Genomic DNA, 14268 nt, shown 5'->3' on the forward strand with positions numbered 1-14268 from the left:
AGTGACCGCCGGCGGTGAGTTGCATCAGTAACACTGACTGCAACTGTCTCAGTGACACGAATGACCATCGACTATCCATCTGCTTTGCCACTGAGCACAGACGTTACCACATCATGCACATCTTTGGTTTGGTTGAGTGGTCTTCAACTCTGAATCCCATCTAAAAAACAACAACCTTTAGACAGGGTCTTTTGGTTGAAACTTAAATTGAACTGAGACCCACTGTTGCCCACACTGTGGTGCATGGCCGCCAGAGCCAGAGAGATGCGGGTGAGACCCTTTACATAACAGCTGGGTCTTTGACTGTCTATAAACCGCAGGATTCACTCTGCCACATTGCCTTGGTCCTTTATGGCTTAATGTAATGATGCAATTTAATTAGGGATAATATGCCTTGGGCTGATATCAAGACGCAAGACATGGATCATTGATTAGGCGCAATGTTATAATGTTCTTTCTTGTAGACCATTTGAGGGGACTATAAAGCCTATGTATGGGCTATAAACAATCATAACGGTTAGCCTTATAAATGATAAGATACAGAATGAAATGAGCAAACACTAAAATTGCTCAGTCCAAAATGTGTGTACACTATAGGTCTACATAATTAGTCTGGCTAACATGAACTCGAAGTACATACACTATATATAAAAGTATGGGGACACCCGTTGTTGAAAATGTAATCTCCATAGACAAACATTGACAGTAGAATGTTAAGGACAAATTCTTATTGACAATGCCTTACTAAAGAGCTCAGTGACACTGTCATAGGATGCCACCTTTCCAACAAGTCAGTTCGTCAAATTGCTGCCCTGCTAGAGCTGCCCTGGTCAACTGTAAGTGCTTAAAACATGTTTTCACGTTGTGTGTAGATGGGTGTGAGAGAAAAATCTATTGAATCCATTTTCAATTCAGACTGTAACACAACAACATGTGAAGGTCAAGGGGTATAGGGAGGATGGTTCGTAATAATGGCTGGAACGGAGTCAATGGAATAGCATCAAACACATGGACACCATGTGTTTAATGTTTTTGATACTATCCCACCTATTCCACGCCAGCCATTACCACGAGCCCGTCCTCCCCAATGAAGGTGCCACCAACCTCCTGTGCTGAACCCCAACAGTATGTTACACACGTGTACGTGTGTATGGCTATACCTGCCGTGTCCGATAGGCGGTGCTTTAGGGTTATTATGGTAATAGGAGCGGGACTGGAGGGAGATGAGTAGTGACGTCAGCACCCAGGTCGCCAGTACAGTGAAACAAACATGGCGACAGAATGGAGCGGGCAGCAAGGCTACGTTCTGACTCTAATCGTTTTCTTTTGGAGTGCAGTGGGGGGACGCACCGAGACAGCCACTTCGAGTGTCCGCAGTAGCGGGAGCCAGGTGCTCGGTATGCGGCTGGAGAGGAGCGACAAACCGGCCTCGACCACTGACGATGGGGTCATCCAATTAACGGAGGAGAGCACAGTGCAGCTCCGGTTCTACGGAGTGCAGCTCAACTCGGGCACCTGGGCTCAGATACGCTTCACAGAACGAGGGGATGGGAGCGAGGATGGGGGAAACAATAACATTATTGACGACACACCTAACAGCACTTGTGTTGATTTCACAAAAGACTTCAGCATCGCAAACTACATGAACATCAGTAGCCGGGGGACCACGGGGGTACTCAGCATAAACATTAAACCGCTTCGTAAGAGCGAGCCGCACAAGGAGTATGGGCTGTGTATCAGGAGTTTGGCTGATGGTAGGTGGGCTCTGCTCGGGGATAGCGACGGGAGACTGCGGGTGGTGGAGGGGGAAAAAACTCTCCTCCCCCTGTGGTTCCAGATCATCCTCATCTGCTGTCTGTTGGTGCTGTCTGGCATGTTCAGCGGGCTGAACCTGGGGCTCATGGCTCTGGACCCCATGGAGCTACGTATAGTCCAGAGCTGTGGCTCAGAGAAGGAGAAGAAATACGCCCGCAAAATTGAGCCCATCCGCAGCAAGGGGAACTACCTACTCTGTTCTCTGTTGCTTGGTAACGTCCTGGTCAACACCACACTCACCATCCTCCTGGATGACTTGATAGGCTCTGGGCTGGGCGCCGTGGTCGCCTCCACAGTGGGTATTGTGATTTTCGGTGAGATAGTCCCCCAGGCGCTGTGTTCTCGCCACGGGCTGGCGGTGGGCGCCAACACCATCCAGGTGACCAAGTTCTTCATGTTGCTCACCTTCCCCCTCTCCTTCCCCGTCAGCAAGCTCCTAGACGTGCTCCTAGGCCAGGAGATCGGCACTGTGTATAACCGCGAGAAGCTGGTGGAGATGCTCAGGGTGACGGAACCGTACAACGACCTGGTCAAGGAGGAGCTCAACATGATCCAAGGAGCGCTGGAACTCCGGAATAAGACGGTGGAGAGCGTGATGACTCCTCTGGCCCACTGCTTCATGATCCAGAACGACGCGGTCCTCGACTTCAACACCATGTCAGAGATCATGGAGAGCGGCTACACACGTATCCCCGTGTTCGACGACGAGCGCTCCAACATCGTGGACATCCTGTATGTGAAGGACCTGGCGTTCGTGGACCCTGACGACTGCACCACCCTGAAGACCATCACCAAGTTCTACAACCACCCGGTCCACTTTGTGTTCCACGATACACGGCTGGACTCCATGCTGGAGGAGTTCAAGAAAGGTGTGTATATCTGGAGGGTCGGGGGAAGCATGTGTCATACATCATATTTACATACATGGTTGGTGTATGGAAAACTATTTATATCCGTCACTCCCCATAATCAATACACTCATATACACACACACACACACACACTGACACAGAGACAGATGTGCCCCTGGCTGTATTGATGAGTGGAATATCTCAACCCAGTTGTCATGGCAGGGAACAACTGTGACACATCACAATCTAGGGGTCATCAACTCTGTCTCTGGATAGCTGCTATCGTCACTCACTCTTAGGGCTGCTATCGTCACTCACTCTTAGGGCTGCTATCGTCACTCACTCTTAGGGCTGCTATCGTCACTCACTCTTAGGGCTGCTATCGTCACTCACTCTTAGGGCTGCTATCGTCACTCACTAAGGGCTGCTATCGTCACTCACTCTTAGGGCTGCTATTGTCACTCACTCTTAGGGCTGCTATCGTCACTCACTCTTAGGGCTGCTATCGTCACTCACTCTTAGGGCTGCTATCGTCACTCACTCTTAGGGCTGCTATCGTCACTCACTCTTAGGGCTGCTATCGTCACTCAGTCTTAGGGCTGCTATCGTCTCTCACTCTTAGGGCTGCTATCGTCACTCAGTCTTAGGGCTATCCAGGGGCTAGGCTAGCTAGGCTGTTGTAACCCCTCACTCAAATGTTGTAACGCATGTTATCAACATCAAGTCATTTGATGTTGCATGCTTATAACACAACCTAGGTGGCTAACTATATGCCTTACCAGTTAGCTGACCCAAACTACAGTTTGTATCATTGAGAGTGTGTGAAGAATAACAGACGTCACCAGCTGTCATAACTGCTTATATATATATATATAGCCTAGGCCTTATTGTAAAGAGGGTCACCCACTCTCTGGGTGACCAGTGGGTTGACTGGATCGGTTGGGAACAGCTGAACTGTCAGTCTGGAGCTGGGGTCTCAGCTGTAGAGCAAGCTGCTGCTGCCAAAGTGCCTGTGGTGCTAACAGTAAAGTGCCCCACCTGGTCCTGCAGACCCACAGGATATGCAGGCTTTTGTTCCATCCCAACATTAACACATGAGTAAGGTTGGGGACAAGGTACGGGTGAGGGTTAAGGGTTAGTTGTTGAAGTAGCCTTGTATCTGCGGTTAGACAGCATGGTGACCTAGTGGAGGGATAGTGACAGGACAGTGCTGATCTTCACACCACAGACAGTCAGAGATCAAAGATGGACGACACTGACTGAGCCTAACAACCACGCATTCAGATCATCGCTGTGACTTTAATCACCGTGTGACCTCACTCTTCTGACCCACTGGTGTGTCTCTACTCTCTTCTTTATTGGCTGGAGGATGACAGCAGTGTGTGAGATGTCAGCTGTGTTGTCAGTGGAAAGGTATACAGTATATGTGTGTGTGTTAGGTTGACTGACTCAGCCAATGAATTCCCACTGTGTGTTTGCTGTCCCTTTACGTGCAGGCTGAAAATACAATGGGGTATATCACACTCAATATTATACGTGTGACAGAGCTTGTAAAATACACAGAACAGTGTGTTCCCAACACCTGAGAGGATAAGAGCGGAGAGGAGGATAAGAGGAGGATAAGAACGGAGAGGAGGATAAGAGGAGGATAAGATGAGGTTAAGAGCGGAGAGAGGAGGATAAGAGCGGAGAGGAAGATAAGAGCGGAGAGGAGGATAAGAACGGAGAGGAGGATAAGAGGAGGATAAGAGCGGAGAGAGGAGGATAAGAGAAGGATAAGAGCAGAGAGAAGGATAAGAGCAGAGAGGAGGATAAGAGCAGAGAGGAGGATAAGAGCGAAGAGAGGAGAAATAGTAAACCAGGAGATGGATTACCCCCTTCTGTCTCTCTCTATCCCCATCCCCCTTTCTTGTATGGACTTAGAGCTTAAAGAGAGGAGGACTGGGGGAAGAACCAGAGATCAGAACAGACTAGAGGGGGGGTGATGTTATGTGACTTACTATATACAGTACACTTAAGTAGACTACCTCCAGTACCCTAACACCCAGGAACCAGGAACAGTCTCCTCTCAATATTCAGATATTTCACAACACCATCGACTCCAGCTGATTGACCCACTGACTGACTGATGAACTGACCCCAGTACTGACTGACTGACTGATTGATCCCAGTACTGACGGATTGACCCCAGTACTGACTGACTGATTGACCCCAGTACTGACTGACTGACTGAACTGACCCCAGTACTGACTGACTGACTGAACTGGCCCCAGTACTGACTGACTGATGAACTGGCCCCAGTACTGACTGACTGACTGACTGACTGACTGACCCCAGTACTGACTGACTGATTGACCCCAGTACTGACTGACTGATCTCAGTACTGACTGATTGACCCCAGTACTGACTGACTGACCCCAGTACTGACTGATTGACCCCAGTACTGACTGACTGACTGATTGACCCCAGTACTGACTGACTGATTTGCCCCCATACTGACTGACTGTTTAACTGACCCCTGTACTGACGGACTGACTGAACTGACCCCAGTACTGACTGACTGATCAACTGACCCCAGTACTGACTGACTGATCGACCCCGGTACTGACTTACCGATTAACTGACCCCAGTACTGACGGATTGACCCCAGTACTGACTGACTGATGAACTGACCCCAGTACTGACTGACTGACCCCAGTACTGACTGACTGACTGACTGACCCCAGTACTGACTGACTGATCCCAGTACTGACTGACTGATGAACTGACCCCAGTACTGACTGACTGACTGGCAATTGGTTAACACTACTCCTGGAGAACAACCCTCCTGTTGGATTTGCTTCCAAACCTGTTCTAACACATCTGATTTTACGAAGCAGCTTCTGACTGACTGACTGATTAACCCCAGTACTGACTGACTGACTGACTCCAGTACTGACTGACTGACCCCAGTAGTGACTGACTGACTGACCCCAGTACTGACTGACTGATGAACTGACCCCAGTACTGACTGACTGACTGACTGACCCCAGTACTGACTGACTGACTGACTGACTCCAGTACTGACTGATTAACTGACCCCAGTACTGACTGACTGACCCCAGAACTGACTGACTGACTGACTCCAGTACTGGCTGACTGATTTACCCCAGTACTGACTGATTAACTGACCCCAGTACTGACTGATTTACCCCAGTACTGACTGATTAACTGACCCCAGTACTGACTGATTGACCCCAGTACTGACTGACCCCAGTACTGATTGACTCCAGTACTGACTGACTGACTGACTCCAGTACTGACTGACTGACCCCAGTACTGACTGACTGATCCCAGTACTGACTGACTGACCCCAGTACTGACTGACTGACTGACCCCAGTACTGACTGACTGATTTACCCCAGTACTGACTGACTGATTTACCCCAGTACTGACTGACTGATTTACCCCAGTACTGACTGACTGACTGATTGACCCCAGTACTGACTGACTCCAGTACTGACGGACTGACTGATTGACTCCAGTACTGACTGACTGATGAACTGACCCCAGTACTGACTGACTGACTGATTTACCCCAGTACTGACTGACTGATTTACCCCAGTACTGACTGACTGACTCCAGTACTGACTGACTGACCCCTGACTAACTGACCCCTGTACTGACTGACTGACTGACCCCAGTACTGACTGACTGACTGACCCCAGTACTGACTGACTGATTGACCCCAGTACTGACTGACTGACTGACCCCAGTACTGACTGACTGACTGACCCCAGTACTGACTGACTGACTGACCCCAGTACTGACTGACTGATTAACTAACCCCAGTACTGACTGATTAACTAACCCCAGTACTGACTGACTGACTAACCCCAGTACTGACTGACTGACTGACTGACTCCAGTACTGACTGACCCCAGTACTGACTGACTGACTCCAGTACTGACTGACTGACTGATTGACCCCAGTACTGACTGACTCCAGTACTGACTGACCCCAGTACTGACTGACTGACTCCAGTACTGACTGACTGACTGATTGACCCCAGTACTGACTGACTCCAGTACTGACTGACTGACTGACCCCAGTACTGACTGACTGACTGACTGACTGACCCCAGTACTGACTGACTAACTGACCCCAGTACTGACTGACTGATTAACTGACCCCAGTACTGACTGATTAACTGACCCCAGTACTGACTGACTGATTGACCCCAGTACTGACTGACTGATGACCTGATCCCAGTACTGACTGACTGATGAACTGACCCCAGTACTGACTGACTGATTGGCAATTGGTTAACACTACTCCTGGAGAACAACCCTCATGTAGGATTTGTTTCCAACGCTGTTCTAACACATCTGATTTTACAAAACAGCTTCTGACTGACTGACTGACCCCAGTACTGACTGACTGACTGACTGACCCCAGTACTGACTGACTGACTGACCCTAGTACTGACTGACTGACTGACCCCAGTACTGACTGACTGATTAACCCCAGTACTGACTGACTGACTGACCCTAGTACTGACTGATTAACTGACCCCAGTACTGACTGACTGATTTACCCCAGTACTGACTGACTGACTGACTCCAGTACTGACTGACTGACTCCAGTACTGACTGACTGACTGACCCCAGTACTGACTGACTGATCCCAGTACTGACTGACTGATTTACCCCAGTACTGACTGACTGATTTACCCCAGTACTGACTGACTGATTTACCCCAGTACTGACTGACTGACTGATTGACCCCAGTACTGACTGACTCCAGTACTGACTGACTGACTGATTGACTCCAGTACTGACTGACTGATGAACTGACCCCAGTACTGACTGACTGACTGATTTACCCCAGTACTGACTGACTGACTCCAGTACTGACTGACTGACCCCAGTACTGACTGACTGACTGACTGACCCCAGTACTGACTGACTGACTGAGTGACCCCAGTACTGACTGACTGACTGACCCCAGTACTGACTGACTTATTGACCCCAGTACTGACTGACTGACTGACCCCAGTACTGACTGACTGACTGACCCCAGTACTGACTGACTGACTGACCCCAGTACTGACTGAATGATTGACCCCAGTACTGACTGATTAACTAACCCCAGTACTGACTGACTGACTAACCCCAGTACTGACTGACTGACTGACCCCAGTACTGACTGACTGATTTACCCCAGTACTGACTGACTGATTTACCCCAGTACTGACTGACTGATTTACCCCAGTACTGACTGACTGACTGACTGACCCCAGTACTGACTGACCCCAGTACTGACTGACTCCAGTACTGACTGACTGACTGATTGACCCCAGTACTGACTGACTCCAGTACTGACTGACTGACTGACCCCAGTACTGACTGACTGACTGACCCCAGTACTGACTGACTGACTGACCCCAGTACTGACTGACTGACTGACCCAGTGACTGACTCCAGTACTGACTGACTAACTGACCCCAGTACTGACTGACTGATTAACTGACCCCAGTACTGACTGATTAACTGACCCCAGTACTGACTGACTGATTGACCCCAGTACTGACTGACTGATGACCTGATCCCAGTACTGACTGACTGATGAACTGACCCCAGTACTGACTGACTGATTGACAATTGGCAATTGGTTAACACTACTCCTGGAGAACAACTCTCATGTAGGATTTGTTTCCAACCCTGTTCTAACACATCTGATTTTACAAAACAGCTTCTGACTGACTGACCCCAGTACTGACTGACTGACTGACCCCAGTACTGACTGACTGACTGACTCCAGTACTGACTGACTGACTCCAGTACTGACTGACTAACTGACCCCAGTACTGACTGACTGATTGGCAATTGGTTAACACTACTCCTGGAGAACAACCCTCATGTAGGATTTGTTTCCAACCCTGTTCTAACACACCTGATTTTACAAAACAGCTTCTGACTGACTGACTGACCCCAGTACTGACTGACTGACTGACCCTAGTACTGACTGACTGACTGACCCCAGTACTGACTGACTGATTAACCCCAGTACTGACTGACTGACTGACCCCAGTACTGACTGACTGATTGACCCCAGTACTGACTGACTGACCCCAGTACTGACTGACTGATTAACCCCAGTACTGACTGACTGACTGACCCCAGTACTGACTGACTGATTAACCCCAGTACTGACTGTACTAACTGACTGATTAACCCCAGTACTGACTGACTGACTGACCCCAGTACTGACTGACTGACCCTAGTACTGACTGACTGACTGACCCCAGTACTGACTGACTGATTAACCCCAGTACTGACTGACTGACTGACTGACCCTAGTACTGACTGACCGACTGACCCCAGTACTGACTGACTGACCCCAGTACTGACTGACTGACTGACCCCAGTACTGACTGACTGACCGACCCTAGTACTGACTGACTGACTGACCCCAGTACTGACTGACTGACTGACCCCAGTACTGACTGACTGACCCTAGTACTGACTGACTGACCCCAGTACTGACTGACTGATTAACCCCAGTACTGACTGACTGACTGACCCCAGTACTGACTGACCCCAGTACTGACTGACTGATTAACCCCAGTACTGACTGACTGACCCCAGTACTGACTGACTGATTGACCCAGTACTGACTGATTAACCTCAGTACTGACTGACTGATTGACCCCAGTACTGACTGACTGATTAACCCCAGTACTGACTGACTGATTGACCCCGGTACTGACTGACTGATTGACCCCCGGTACTGACTGACTGATTAACCCCGGTACTGACTGACTGACTGACCCGGTACTGACTGACTGATTGACCCCAGTACTGACTGACTGACTGACTCCAGTACTGACTGACTGACCCCAGTAGTGACTGACTGACTGACCCCAGTACTGACTGACTGATGAACTGACCCCAGTACTGACTGACTGACTGACTGACCCCAGTACTGACTGACTGACTGACTCCAGTACTGACTGATTAACTGACCCCAGTACTGACTGATTTACCCCAGTACTGACTGAGCAACTGACCCCAGAACTGACTGACTGACTGACTCCAGTACTGGCTGACTGATTTACCCCAGTACTGACTGATTAACTGACCCCAGTACTGACTGATTTACCCCAGTACTGACTGATTAACTGACCCCAGTACTGACTGATTGACCCCAGTACTGACTGACCCCAGTACTGATTGACTCCAGTACTGACTGACTGACTGACTCCAGTACTGACTGACTGACTGACCCCAGTACTGACTGACTGACCCCAGTACTGACTGACTGACTGACTGACCCCAGTACTGACTGACTGACTGACCCCAGTACTGACTGACTGACTGACCCCAGTACTGACTGACTGACTGACCCCAGTACTGACTGACTGACTGACCCCAGTACTGACTGACTGATTAACTAACCCCAGTACTGACTGATTAACTAACCCCAGTACTGACTGACTGACTAACCCCAGTACTGACTGACTGACTGACTCCAGTACTGACTGACTCCAGTACTGACTGACTGACTGATTGACCCCAGTACTGACTGACTCCAGTACTGACTGACCCCAGTACTGACTGACTGACTCCAGTACTGACTGACTGACTGATTGACCCCAGTACTGACTGACTGACTGACCCCAGTACTGACTGACTGACTGACCCCAGTACTGACTGACTGACTGACCCCAGTACTGACTGACTGACTGACTGACTGACTGACCCCAGTACTGACTGACTAACTGACCCCAGTACTGACTGACTGATTAACTGACCCCAGTACTGACTGATTAACTGACCCCAGTACTGACTGACTGATTGACCCCAGTACTGACTGACTGATGACCTGATCCCAGTACTGACTGACTGATGAACTGACCCCAGTACTGACTGACTGATTGACAATTGGCAATTGGTTAACACTACTCCTGGAGAACAACCCTCATGTAGGATTTGTTTCCAACCCTGTTCTAACACATCTGATTTTACAAAACAGCTTCTGACTGACTGACCCTAGTACTGACTGACTGACTGACCCTAGTACTGACTGACTGATTAACCCCAGTACTGACTGACTGACTGACCCTAGTACTGACTGATTAACTGACCCCAGTACTGACTGATTGACCCCAGTACTGACTGACTGACTGACTCCAGTACTGACTGACTGACTCCAGTACTGACTGACTGACTGACTCCAGTACTGACTGACCCAGTACTGACTGACTGACTGATTGACCCCAGTACTGACTGACTCCAGTACTGACTGACCCCAGTACTGACTGACTGACTCCAGTACTGACTGACTGACTGATTTACCCCAGTACTGACTGACTGATTTACCCCAGTACTGACTGACTGACTGATTGACCCCAGTACTGACTGACTCCAGTACTGACTGACTGACTGATTGACTCCAGTACTGACTGACTGATGAACTGACCCCAGTACTGACTGACTGACTGATTTACCCCAGTACTGACTGACTGACTCCAGTACTGACTGACTGACCCCAGTACTGACTGACTGACTGACTGACCCCAGTACTGACTGACTGACTGAGTGACCCCAGTACTGACTGACTGACTGACCCCAGTACTGACTGACTTATTGACCCCAGTACTGACTGACTGACTGACCCCAGTACTGACTGACTGACTGACCCCAGTACTGACTGACTGACTGACCCCAGTACTGACTGAATGATTGACCCCAGTACTGACTGATTAACTAACCCCAGTACTGACTGACTGACTAACCCCAGTACTGACTGACTGACTGACCCCAGTACTGACTGACTGATTTACCCCAGTACTGACTGACTGATTTACCCCAGTACTGACTGACTGATTTACCCCAGTACTGACTGACTGACTCCAGTACTGACTGACTGACTGATTGACCCCAGTACTGACTGACTCCAGTACTGACTGACTGACTGACCCCAGTACTGACTGACTGACTGACCCCAGTACTGACTGACTAACTGACCCCAGTACTGACTGACTGATGACCTGATCCCAGTACTGACTGACTGACTGACCCCAGTACTGACTGACTTACTGACCCTAGTACTGACTGACTGACTGACCCCAGTACTGACTGACTGACTGACTCCAGTACTGACTGACTGACTCCAGTACTGACTGACTAACTGACCCCAGTACTGACTGACTGATTAACTGACCCCAGTACTGACTGATTAACTGACCCCAGTACTGACTGACTGATGACCTGATCCCAGTACTGACTGACTGACTGACCCCAGTACTGACTGACTTACTGACCCTAGTACTGACTGACTGACTGACCCCAGTACTGACTGACTGACTAACCCCAGTACTGACTGACTGATTGACCCCTGTACTGACTGACTGATTAACCCCGGTACTGACTGACTGATTAACCCCGGTACTGACTGACTGACTGACCCCAGTACTGACTGACTGATTAACCCCAGTACTGACTGACTGACTGACCCTAGTACTGACTGACTGACTGACCCCAGTACTGACTGACTGATTAACCCCAGTACTGACTGACTGACTGACTGACCCTAGTACTGACTGACTGACCCCAGGACTGACTGACTGATTGACCCCAGTACTGACTGACTGACTGACCCCAGTACTGACTGACTGACTGACCCTAGTACTGACTGACTGACTGACCCCAGTACTGACTGACTGACCCTAGTACTGACTGACTGACTGACCCCAGTACTGACTGACTGACTAACCCCAGTACTGACTGACTGACCCCAGTACTGACTGACTGATTAACCCCAGTACTGACTGACTGACTGACCCCAGTACTGACTGACTGACTGATTAACCCCAGTACTGACTGACTGACTGACCCCAGTACTGACGGACTGACCCCAGTACTGACTGACTGACTGACCCCAGTACTGACTGACTGACTAACCCCAGTACTGACTGACTGACCCTAGTACTGACTGACTGACTGACCCTAGTACTGACTGACTGATTAACCCCAGTACTGACTGACTGATTGACCCCGGCACTGACTGACTGATTAACCCCGGTACTGACTGACTGATTAACCCCAGTACTGACTGACTGACTGACTGACCCTAGTACTGACTGACTGACTGACCCCAGTACTGACTGACTGATTAACCCCAGTACTGACTGACTGACTGACCCTAGTACTGACTGACTGACCCCAGTATTGACTGACTGATTAACCCCAGTACTGACTGACTGACCCCAGTACTGACTGACTGACTGACCCTAGTACTGACTGACTGACCCCAGTACTGACTGACTGACTGACCCCAGTACTGACTGATTGACTGACTGACTGACTGACCCCAGTACTGACTGACTGATTAACCCCAGTACTGACTGACTGACTGACCCCAGTACTGACTGACTGACTAACCCCAGTACTGACTGATTGACTGACTGACTGACTGACCCCAGTACTGACTGACTGATTAACCCCAGTACTGACTGACTGACTGACCCCAGTACTGACTGACTGATTAACCCCAGTACTGACTGACTGACTGACCCCAGTACTGACTGACTGATTGACCCCAGTACTGACTGACTCACTGACCCCAGTACTGACTGACTGACCCTAGTACTGACTGACTGACTGACCCCAGTACTGACTGACTGATTAACCCCAGTACTGACTGACTGACTGACTGACCCTAGTACTGACTGACTGACTGACCCCAGTATTGACTGACTGGTTAACCCCAGTACTGACTGACTGACTGACTGACCCCAGTACTGACTGACTGACTGACCCTAGTACTGACTGACTGACTGACCCCAGTACTGACTGACTGACTGACCCCAGTACTGACTGATTGACTGACCCTAGTACTGACTGACTGACTGACCCCAGTACTGACTGACTGACTAACCCCAGTACTGACTGATTGACTGACTGACTGACTGACCCCAGTACTGACTGACTGATTAACCCCAGTACTGACTGACTGACTGACCCCAGTACTGACTGACTGATTAACCCCAGTACTGACTGACTGACTGACCCCAGTACTGACTGACTGATTGACCCCAGTACTGACTGACTCACTGACCCCAGTACTGACTGACTGACCCTAGTACTGACTGACTGACTGACCCCAGTACTGACTGACTGATTAACCCCAGTACTGACTGACTGACTGACTGACCCTAGTACTGACTGACTGACTGACCCCAGTATTGACTGACTGGTTAACCCCAGTACTGACTGACTGACTGACTGACTGACTGACCCTAGTACTGACTGATTAACCCCAGTACTGACTGACTGACCCCAGTACTGACTGACTGACTGACCCTAGTACTGACTGACTGACTGACCCCATTACTGACTGACTGATTAACCCCAGTACTGACTGACTGACCCTAGTACTGACTGACTGATTGACCCCAGTACTGACTGACTGACTGACTGACCCCAGTACTGACTGACTGACTGACCCCAGTACTGACTGACCCCAGTACTGACTGACTGACTGACCCCAGTACTGACTGACTGACTGACCCTAGTACTGACTGACTGACTGACCCCAGTACTGACTGACTGACTAA

The 14268-nt window shown here is 49.7% G+C and overlaps 1 protein-coding gene across 1 annotated transcript in view; it reads left to right on the forward strand.

The window, feature by feature from the left end:
* Positions 1-1111: 1111 nt before the first annotated feature.
* LOC112241372 (metal transporter CNNM4-like) overlaps positions 1112-14268 on the forward strand; it is a 50054-nt gene continuing 36897 nt past the window's right edge. Inside the window, exon 1 of the mRNA XM_042302523.1 lies at positions 1112-2684. Within this exon, the coding sequence (XP_042158457.1) occupies positions 1271-2684 (1414 nt within the window). The 5' untranslated portion in view covers positions 1112-1270. The remainder of the gene's footprint in view (positions 2685-14268) is intronic.

The sequence above is a fragment of the Oncorhynchus tshawytscha genome, linkage group LG20, assembly GCF_018296145.1.
Source record: "Oncorhynchus tshawytscha isolate Ot180627B linkage group LG20, Otsh_v2.0, whole genome shotgun sequence".
Taxonomy (NCBI): domain Eukaryota; kingdom Metazoa; phylum Chordata; class Actinopteri; order Salmoniformes; family Salmonidae; genus Oncorhynchus; species Oncorhynchus tshawytscha.